Consider the following 11,804-nt stretch of genomic DNA (forward strand, 5'->3'; position numbering starts at 1 on the left):
TTTTTTTTTTCAACTATACTAAATGTAGCAGGACAATTCAATTCTGACAAATTGAAGAGGAATGGTGTGGCATTCATCATTATAAAGAATGTATCAAGATCTATCCTGAAGTACAATGCTGTCAGTGATAGGATAATATCAATATGCCTACAAGGAAGACCAGTTAATACTACTGTTATTCAAATTTTATTTACACACCAACCACCAAAGCCAAAGATGAGGAAATTAAATATTTTTCCCAACTTCTGCAGTCTAAAATTGACCAAACATGCAATCCAGATGTGTTGATTATCACTGGTGATTGGAATGCAAAAGTTGGAAACAAAGAAGAATCATCGTAGTTGGAAAATATGGGCTTGGTGATAGGAATGACGCTGGAGATCACATGATAGAATTTTGCAGGACCAATGACTTACTGATCGCAAATATCTTTTTTCAACAACTGGACTTCACCAGATGGAGTACACAGGAATTAGATTGACTACATCTGTGGCAAGAGGCAATGGAGAAGCTAAATATCTTCAGCCAAAACAAGACCAGGAGTTGTTTGTGGAAAAATCAACTGCTCATATGCAAGTCCAAGTTGAAGCTGAAGACAATTAAAACAAGCCCATGAGAGCCAATATATGACCTTGATTACTTTCCTCCTGGATTTAGAGACCATCTAAAGAATAGACTTGATGAACTGAACACCAGTAACCAAAAACCAGAGGAATTGTGGGATGACATAAAGAACATCCTCCATAAAAAAGCAAAGATCATTAAAGACAGGAAGGGAAGAAAAGACCAAACTGGATGTCAGAAGAAACTCTGAAACTTGCCCTTGAACGGAGAGTAGCTAAAGCAAATGGCAGAATCAACAGGATAAAAGAGCTGAACTGAAGATTTCATACAGCAGCTTGAGAAGACAGAGTCAATTATTATAATGAAATATGTAAAGACCTGGACTTAGAAAACCAAAAGGGAAGAACATGCTTGGTGTTTCTCAAGCTGAAAGAACTAAGAAAAAAAATTAAGCCTCCAATTGCAATATTGAAAGACTCCCTGGGCAATATGTTGAGTGATGCAGAAAACATCAGAAGAAGATGGAAGGAATACACTGTACCAAAAATAATTGGTTGATCTTCATCCATTTTAGGAGGTGGCATATAATCAAGAACCATTGGTATTGAAGGAAGAAGTAAGCTTCACTGAAGGAATTGACGGAACACCCATTGAGATGTTTCAGTAAACAGATGCCCCACTGGGGGCACTCACTCAGCTATGCCAAAGATTTGGAAGACAGCTACCTAGCCAACTGAGTGGAAGAGATCCATATTTGTATCCATTCCAAAGAAAGGTGATTCCCCAAAATGTGGAAATTATCAAACAATATCATTAATATCACACCCTAGTAAAATCTTACTGATGATAATTCAAAAACGGTTGCAGCAGTATATTGACAGAGTTTTCCAGAGGTGCAAGCTGGATTCAGAAGGGGACATGGAGTAAGCGGTATCATATCTGATGTCAGATGGAGCTTGGCTGAAAGTAAAGAATACCAGAAAGTTGTTTACTTGTGTTTTATTGACTATGCAAAAGCATTTTATTGTTTGGATCATAACAAATTATGGATAACACTGAGGAGAATGGGAGTTCCAGGATGCTTAATTGTACTCATGAGGAACCTGTAGATAGACCAGGAGGCTGTTGTTCAGACAGAATAAGGGGATAGTGCATGGTTTAAAATTGGGAAGGGAGTGCATCTGGTTGTATCCTTTCATCATACTTATTCAATCTGTATGCTGAGCAAATAATCCGAGAAGCTGGACTATGTGAATAAGAATGTGGGATCAGGATTGGAGGAAAGCTCGTTACCAACCTGAGATATGCAGATGATACAGCTTTGCTTGCTGAAAGTGAGGATGACTTGAAACACTTAGTGATGAAGATTAAAGACTACAGTTTGCAGTATGGATTACACCTCAATATAAAGGAAAAAAAAAAATCCTCACAACTGGACCACTAAGCAGCATCATGATAAATGGAGAAAAGATTGAAGTTGTCAAAGACTTCATATTACTTGGTTCTACAATCAACACCAATGAAAGCAGCAATCAAGACATCAGGAGACATATTGCATTGGGCAAATCTGCTGTAAAAGATCTCTTTCAAGTGCTGAAGAGCAAAGACTAAGGTGCATCTAACCCAGTTATGGTATTTTCAGTCGCCTCATATGCATGTGAGAGATGGACAATGAATAGAGAAGACCGAAGAAGAGTTGATGGTTTTGAATTCTGGTACTGGCGAAGAATGCTTAGAGTACCATGGACTGCTAAAAGAACTAACAAATTTGTCCGGGAAGAAGTACAGCCAGAATGCTCCTTGGAAGCAAGAATGACCAGACTTCATCTCACCTGCTTTGATCAAATCATCAGAAGAGACCATTCTCTGAAGAAGAATGTCATGCTTGGTAAAGTGGGGGGTCAAGGAAAACGGGAAGGCCCTGAACAAGATGGATTGACATAGTGGCTGCAACGATGGGCTCAGGTATAGCAAGGATCTTGGTGCTAGCACAGAACCGGGCAGTGTTTCATTCTGTTGTACATAGGACCGTTGTGAGTCGGAGACAACTGGACACCACCTAATAACAAAAAATATAGTTTTACTTTGATCATGACTTACTTCAAAATTCCAAAAACCAAACCTAACTTACTGCTGTCAAGTTGGATCCGACTCATAGCTACACTCCTTGGGTTTCCGAGGCAATATCACTACAGAAGTAGATTGCCCAACCTTCCTTCCGAGGAGTGCCTGGTGTGTTTGAACCGCCCACCTTCTGGTTAGCAGTTAAATGCCTTAGGCACATGCCACCAGAGCTCCCTACTTCAAAATTGGGATAGCTAAATTACAAAAGAATGGTGTTCTCATCTTTTCTTAATATAAATAGAACCTGTGATGCTAAATTATCATCTGAGGGGAAGGAGAATAAGAAGCGATGTTTACAACTTCAAGAAGTTAAGAAATCACATGTTGTGTTTCCTAGGTCAAGTATACCAGATTAGAATAGCACACTTTTTTTTTTTTTTTTTTTTAGTTTTTGCTTTGTTTTAAAATTAGCTATAGAGAAAGTAGGCCTCCAAAAGCTTTGCCTTCTGTTCATATTTTAATGAATAATGCCACTAATCATTTTTACATTATGGACTAATTTCATTATTAGTCACAAAATTATTTTTTGTCAGAATTTCTGGACACAATGATTTCCAGGTATGATTTACTTATGCATAAAAACTGCTAAAAAATTCCCATTAATTTTATATAGAAAAATGCTTGTATGAATATTTGGTTAATGTTCAAGTATATGATAGGATCCAGTCTTGGCAAGAATGCCACAAATACAATTTCAAGATCCCCTTCTCCCTTCAAGAAAACTCTTCATTTATGTTCTTACATATATGGGACCAGCATTAGGTAGAATCAGCTTGATGGCAGGTGATTTGGTTTAGGTTATAGTCTTATCAAAGGACAATCTACCAAGTTGTTTTTGGTTGATGGTGAGTCAATTTCAAGTCATGGTGACTCTGTGTGTGTCAAAGCGGAACAATGCTCCATAACATTCTCAACCGCTTGTCTTTAAGAAGCAAATCACCAGGTCTTTCTTTTGAGGTGCCTCTGAATGGACTCAAACCTCTAACTTTTCAGTTAGCAGCTGAGCACTTTAACTGTTGCACCACTATGACAACTGTTCAATTTCTGATTGACATAAAGTAATGTATCATATCCTTTAGACTCTGGGACCCAACTTATTCTTGGCTTTACAGTCACTTTTAGAACCTTGACTTATTTCCTATCCTTCCTCTGCTGCAGACTGGAGAAGAAAACTTAAAACAGAGTGGTCTCCCCAGTTAGCATTCTCTCTCAGCTTCAGATGATCTGACACAGGACATAAGAACTTTCTGTGCAGTAGGCATATGTCTACTAATTTTGTCTAAAGCGAGTGGTGCTTTTACTTTTTCCTTTCTCCCACACAAATTTAGAATACCTAGATTGTCAGTTTCACAACTTCTCGTACCATACACATGTACCCACCCACCCGCTGCCATTGAGTTGACTCCAACTCATAGTGACCTGATAGAACAGAGTAGAACTGACCCATAGAATTTCCAAGGCTGTAAATCTTTACAGAAGCAGACTGCCTTATCTTTCTCCCTTGGAGCAGCTGGTGGGCTTGAACCACCAACCTTTTGGTTAGCAGCAAAGCTGTTAATCACAGCACCACCAGAGCTCCTTTACACATATACAGGGAAAATAAAACAAAGTCATTGAGACATAACATGAAACAGTTGAGAAGCAGCTCAAGCCATGTTCCCAAAGTGTTACATCATGAATTATCTTACACTGAAATGTATGATAAAAGTTCCATCATTCTTAAATAGACTTGTTTGACTCTTTTCAAGGAGTACAGTATAGCTGGCAGAATCTTGATGTCTGTGCTCAAGAGACTCATGCTCAATGCTGGTTCCAGTAAATCACATGAATTGAAAAATGCAGTATAAAAGTATTTGAGTTTATCCTTGATCTTTCAGAAGCGTTACTGGACAGAGCAATAATAGAAACCATTAGCAGGGACTCATTCAGCTACTTTGGTACGAATAGAAAGCATCCTTTTGGAATGTTTTGAAACAAAGTAATGTGATAGAGAAATCTAGATCCCTAAGGATGCTGCACTAGATGACAAAAAATGGAAGGGGGAGAAGATAAATCCATTCCATTTGGTATAAAAACAGAATGAATTTTAGAAATGATAGTGGTGATAGTTGCACAACATTATGAATGTAATTCATGTCACTGAACTGTAAACTTAAAAAAATTGATAAATTTTATATTATATGTATTTTACCCCAATGCTTTTTAAAATAAAAAATATATAAGCATAACAAACTCAAAATACATCATATTTTATTTGAGTGATTTTTATATAATTGGTTAGTTAGTACTTGTGCATTACCTGAAAAGTGTTTGTTAAACATCTACAGAGAAGGGTATGCTATTAATGTAGATTTAGCATTTGTTAAACAAGAGTCCATGCCATCTAGAAATTACTAATTATCTGATGATAAAGCAGTGTAGTGTTACCATCATACCCAGCTATGGAGGCCTGCTAGCATATGAAATATTACTTGATTACCATTGAGGCATTAAGGAAATGATCTGTCCATATTAAACACTAAATGAGCTAGTGGCAGGCCATTATTCATCTTGATTATAATTAGACATTTACCAAAGAGATTCTAGAAAGGCAAGACAATTATAATGCTCTCAAATTACACAGTTGGCTAAAGAAAATTTTATCTTTTAATAATCAAAATGGGAAAAATAATAATACATTAAACCATAAATGATATATTTTTATTACTCATTTGAAGAGATAAGAGTTCATGACTCCTTCTTTCAGAATAAGACTGAATTTACTTAATTCTAAACTAATCCAAAGGACTGCTTGAATTTCACCACAGTAGAAGATTTATATGATATACAATAAACAGCTAATTTTTATAACAGCCCTTACACCTAATCAGACAAATATCAACTTGCAGTATTGACTGTCTGTGACCCAAATATAGCCCAGACATGTAGTGTATGTTGAATTGCTTGATCACAGCCATGACAGTTTTGGGTGGTGTTGACCAATGTGCTGTATGCAGAAACGTACAGAATAAAATCCTGGGAGTCAGAGAGGCCTGGCTCTGTGGCCACAAGCAACTAAAGGCCTTTGCAGTCTCAAATTCTGTGATTCTGTATTGACGGCTTGGTTGCTTTAGCTTTTGTGTTGATGGTATATAAAGAGAGGTTTGGTAAAAGAAAAGACAATATTCCTTCGTATGAAGTCAGCACTGCATTAGGATTGATTCTCATTCAAGAACTGAGAGAATTAGAGAAAAATATAAAGCAAAGATTTTTTTCTTGGTTTTTCAAGGCCTATTATTTTCCCCTTAAGGTTTGTAATGGATCGTATAAAGACATTCATTTAACATGATTCATAATTGCAAGTAACAAAATTAATACAACTGTAAACAAAATCTGAGTTATATTGAATGAATAATAGAAGGGAAAATAATTATAAGGAAATGTTTTCAGTACTATGTATAGTTAATTTGTGTTTTCAAGGAGGTGAAGGTTTGGCTGAAAGTTTTCCAGGCCAAGCAAATATAACAGTTGAAACATTAAGGTGTGGAATTTCCTTTTCATTTTTCAAAGCATAAATGCAGATAGTAAATCCATCTCTCAAGTACCTTTAGGCCATGCACTTACAAATTTCTGTGAAGAAATGAAGCAATAGGTAATATGTTTATGGCAAAAAGTGCTTTTTTCCTGAAATATTTCGTAGTTAAAATTTCCATAAAACTGCCTCAATTCCTCTCCTTTTTGAAATATATTATTGTTAGTTACCACTGAGTCAATTCTGTGTGTGCAGAATAGAACTACTCCATAGGGATTTCAAGGTTATGATCTTTTGGAAGCAGATTTCCAGGCCTGCTTTCATAGAAGCATCTTGTGGATTCAGACTCCCAAACTGTAGGCTAATATTCAAATTCTTAACCGTTTGCACTCTTTGAAGTATACAAAGAATGTGTCTTTCTAGTGGAGGAAATATATCAGACATTTCTTCCAAATATTTTATACTTTATTTATTACTGTTACTGGAAAAGTATAACTCATTCGTGCAGGGTTTACAGAGCACCTACACTATGCATAGGTATACAATTATTTTCCCTATCAGAAAATTTGATATGACAGCACCATTTTTATTCGACAAATTTTTATGAAACCACTGTGTCTGTCTTAGATGCCCAAGAATAGAATTTTTTTGCAAACCTCACTGAGATTTCCTTGATGCTCATTTATGGGTTAATTTCTAGAATCATCATTTTATTTAAGGAGCTGTGGTGGAGCAGTGCCTAAGGCATTTGACCACTAACCAGAAGGCTGATGGTTCAAACCCAGCAGCCGCTCTGCGGAAGTGGATGGGGCAGTCTACTTCCGTAAAGATTTATCACCTTGGGAACCCAATGGGAGTTGCTGTGAGTAGGAATCGACTGAATGGCAATGAGTTTGGTTTGGTTCATCATTTTATTTGATGATGCTCACCAAGTAGGTCACTGTATTCACTAAGTAGGAGTGCTGCTTGTGTAAATAATGTGTTATCAGATCCCTTGTGAATCAGCAATAAAATCAACAGGGAAAAAAGTAGATTTTACAAATAACTGTCTTTAGGTCAACACATTTGGCTTTTTGCACTGTATCTTTTAACTTGTCTACCCCTTTGTCACTGATCTAATTGATTTGGGAATACCCACTTTAAGAGAAACATTTTTATTTTCGGAGAATGTGGTCAGAAGCTTCAATTATTTGCAAGGTCTTAGTTGCTTTCTGTTGAATCAAAGTCCTTTTAAAGCGTGTTTATTTATTTATTTATTTTTCTTTCTTTTTAGCATCATCAATCCTATCATTTGCTTCTAGTTTGTACAGCAGTGACCAAGCAGGTTTATTGGGACCTGGAGATTCTATTTTATATTGCTTATTTATTCCCAACCGAGCTCTCTACCAAAACCTGATTGCTAAAGTCTATGGCCCAAAAAATAGCTGTTTCAGCATTGAACGTCTTGAGATATTGCCCTGTCAGATGTTTCACTGAAAACATTTCTGATGCAGATATTTTCTTCCACAATGTAATCTTTTAAAAAAATTTTTACTATGAAAATTTTAAACATGCGCAGAGAAAGAGAATAATAAACCTGTGTTCCATCATCTGTTTTGTAAATTTTGTTTCATCTATCCACCTACAGTATTTTTTTAGTTTTGTTTGAATAAAATTAAAAATAATTTTTGTATTGCCTATACATGCAAAGTGTATCACCTGTACATGCAAAGGATCCCAATTGGTGCAGTTGTTAAGTGTTCGGCTGCCAACCAAAACTTCATTGGTTTGAACCCACCAACCATTCTGCAGAAGTAATATGTGGCAGTCTGCTTCCATAAAGATTTACAGCCTTGGAAACCCTATGAGCCTGTTCCTCTCTGGCCTATAGAATCACTGTGAGTCAGAATTGACTTGATGGCAATGGATTAAGGTTATACCTATCATTTTTTATTAAAATTTTCTGATCATATTAAAAGTGTAATTTTACAATTGGTCAAATAAGGATCCCAAAATGTTATACATATACTTATTATGTCTCTAACTCTGAAACCTGCCCAGATTTTTATCTCATGCTACTGACTTGTTGAAGTTCAGGTGTCCTGCTGAATGTCCACATTTTGGGTTTGATTGCTTTCTCAAGATGTGTATCATTTATCCCCTGTATTTCCTATAAACAGATCAAGAGGTTTGATTAGATTCAAGTTCAAATTTTTGTGCAAGTGTACTCTATAAGTAATTCAGAGTGCTTCCTATTGCATTGTATGTCTGGCAATTGTGCCTGTTATTAATAATAATATTGAAGGTTAATACATACCTTCTTTAGTGGAAAGGATTTCAAGAATCCATGTTGGGGAAGCTATATGTCATGTAACTTGCATTTCAATGTTTTAGATCATCTGGTATTACTCCAGGGTAAACTTGCAGTATCATTAGCCTATTGACTTTATTTTTCCAAGACACAATCCTGCCACCATTATTTTTATTTCCAATTAAATCAAATCCTTTTTTAAATAATCTATCAAAATTGGCTTTGCAAACTTTGAAAAATAAAAATTTTTTCAGTGAAAGAGTACATGTTTGCAAAGCTTCTAAAGAGGAAAACTGATATAAACTTTGATATGATCTAACTAATAAAATTAATTGCTTAAAGATTCTTATTTCACAAGGTTTTGTTTATTTGTTTATTCACAGGAAGAAATCTTTCCTGTTTTCCGCTCTGTATGCTGCTTTTATATTTGGTGGTCGGCACCTAATGAATAAACGGGCAAAGTTTGAACTGAGGAAGCCATTAGTACTCTGGTCTCTGACCCTTGCTGTCTTCAGGTAAGTTATTTTCATTTTCCTATTACAATCCGTCCATTTTATCCGACTTTCTGAAAGAAAGCAAAACGTGAACATTTTGTTTTATATTTTTATATGTTTGATCTTCAAATGCCTTGAGGACTAAAATAAAGGCATGGTTGGGAAAAAATCCTTCATTGCAGCCAAATTAGACACACTGACAATCTCTTATTTTGAGAGCTCACAGGCCATGTTCCTTTTTGTCCAAACTGATGATGCAATAACCTAGTTCATTTGTTAAGACTGAAGCAGTGCTTCAGTTCCAGTATTTCTGCTACATAAATGGACATGAAGAGCTATATGAAGCACTGTTGTAAGGTAGGGCTCAACTATGATGGGCATGCTGTTACTGACTAATACATAAGCCAAAGATGGCACTTGGATATATGAGCAGACACTGGACATCTGTTTATGTCAGCATCACTAGGCCAGAGGAGGATTTTGCTCTGCATTCTCTAGAGCCCCCTCCACCCAGACACCTCAAACTGCCTCAGACACATATGCTCATGCAGCTACTTCTTACTTTGCATCTGGCAGAACTCACCATACAGACTATTACACAGCTTGGTGTCCCCCACAGACATCTGTCAGCCAACATGCAGACACATTCCTCCAGAAGCTGGAAGAAGCATTTCCAGCTTTGTAGTATTTGGTAATCTAGGTAATCACAAGATTAAATTAGCACACAGCTGGTGTCCAAGCAGGTGCCAGAAATCACCTGCAACGATAACAAAGGCACCTGTTCTATTTGTGTTTTGCTTGTCGAAACCAGCAAGTCTATAGCTAGGCTTGGGAGGGTGTGGGGAGAGATGGTGGGTATCCTACAAAACACAAAACTATTCATTTTAATACTTAGGAATATTTATTTGTATTTTCATTTTATGTATTAACTGTTCTACCACTAAGCAAATAGATGAGATCATGAAATCCTTATTAGTCATTTATTTTGTATTTTTATGTTTGATTATAAAATACTTTGAGAACTAAAATAAAACCATGTTTACAAAGAAAGCCTTCATTCAATCAAGTTTACCACATTGTGCCCAATTTCTTCTTTTGAGACTCTAGGGACATCTTTCCTTCTTATCCAAACTGATCATGCAGTAATCCATTTCATCTGTTAGGACTGAAGCAGTGCTTCAAGTCCATCACTTCTGCTACGTAAATATAGATGAAGGGCAACATGGCAAGTCCATTTGATTACCTAGCTTGTGAAAAGTGATTAGTCAGGAAGATGATTTTCTCATAAATTCTTGAGATTTGTACACTTTTATTATGTTGGATAGGAGCTCTGGTAGCACAGTGCCTAAGGCATCTGACTGCTAACCAGAGGTTGGTGGTTAAAACTCACCAGCTACTCCGCGGAAGCAAGACTGGGCAATCTACTTCCATAAAGATTTACCACTTCGGAAACCCAGTGGGGGTCACTATGAGTCGGATTGACTTGACAGCAGTGGGTTTGGTGTTTTTCTTATGTTGGATGTCTGCATCTAAAACACCTACCTGTCTTTCTACTACAGAATATGCTTTTGAGTTTGGTATGTTTTATAAGGCAGTAAAAAAAAAAAAAAAACCATGCCATCAAGTTGAATCTGACTCATAACAACCCTGTAGGACAGAGTAGAACTGCCCATAGGGTTTCTTATGCTGTAGATCTTCATGGAAGTAGATCCCATGGAGCAGCTGGTAGGTTCAAACCGCTGACCTTTCAGTTAGCAGCCAAGCCCTTAACCACTACACCACCAGGATTTCTTGTTTCATCTACACTCCTACTTATGTCTCATTCCACCAGATTACTTTGAAATGATACAGGCTGAAATGTTTCCAACTGAAATGATACCATTCCCAAAAGATTGGAGGCACCTCAAAAGAAAGGACTGGTGATCTTCTTCCAATAAATCAGCTTTGAAAAACCCTATGTAACACGGTTCTATTCTTATAAACATTGGGTCACCTTGAGTTGGGATTGACTCAAGGGCAACTGACATTGGGTTACTAGGGGTGCTCCTTTGTGCTAAGTTAGTTCTTATTTCTAAGCCTTTTCAGAGGTCAGAAATGGAATATGCTCTTAAGTTGATACTGATACTTATAATTCAAATTTAGGATCAGAGAGCTTTTATTTAACTTTATCTTATATTTCTTTCTTCTTTCTCCAATGCCAAAAAAACCCAATTCCCAGTGTCAGTGAATAGTTCCTCATTGACTTTATCTCACAATAGACATTGTGAGGTCATCACAATCATCAGCAGTACTCTTATCTATTTTAGCTTGACAAGTTCTCTTTTTTTGTTTCCTTTCCTTTTTCTTAATTCCTTATTTCTAGTATTTCCTTTACTACTTAAGTCCATATTTTATATAAAATAGAGAGAGCTAGAACTACAACGAAGAGTACAAACATGGACAGTCTAGAATTTTGTAAGGAGAAAAGAACATATTCTAAGCAGGAAATTTGAAAGTATTGATAATGGAATTCTATATTTATATTAACTGAACAAAGTTTCATGTTTGGAAGGATATATTCAGGTTCCTCTGTGGTTATAGAACATCAGTCAACAATTCGTTAAGTGAAACAGGCAACATGCAGAATGATATTTTGATACTTCTTATATAATAATATTTATGTAAATTTTAATCCTACATACAAAAATGCTATCTGCTCATTAACACATTTAAGTACTTATATAAGTATTTTTAGGGAGCTCTGGTAGCATAGTGGCTAAGACACTTGCCTGCTAACCAGACGGCTGGCGGTTCAAACCCACCAGCCACTCCTCGGAAGGAA

The 11,804-nt window shown here is 36.4% G+C and overlaps 1 protein-coding gene across 1 annotated transcript in view; it reads left to right on the forward strand.

Moving 5' to 3' along the window:
* Window positions 1-11,804, forward strand: part of ELOVL6 (ELOVL fatty acid elongase 6) — a 233,388-nt gene that overhangs the window by 144,802 nt on the left and 76,782 nt on the right. The window contains exon 2 of the mRNA XM_007940750.1: window positions 8,873-9,004. Coding sequence (XP_007938941.1) covers window positions 8,873-9,004 — 132 coding nt within the window. The remainder of the gene's footprint in view (window positions 1-8,872; window positions 9,005-11,804) is intronic.

Source organism: Orycteropus afer, unplaced genomic scaffold, assembly GCF_000298275.1.
Source record: "Orycteropus afer afer isolate SDZICR_OR568_19922 unplaced genomic scaffold, OryAfe1.0 scaffold00071, whole genome shotgun sequence".
NCBI classification, from domain to species: Eukaryota; Metazoa; Chordata; class Mammalia; order Tubulidentata; family Orycteropodidae; genus Orycteropus; species Orycteropus afer.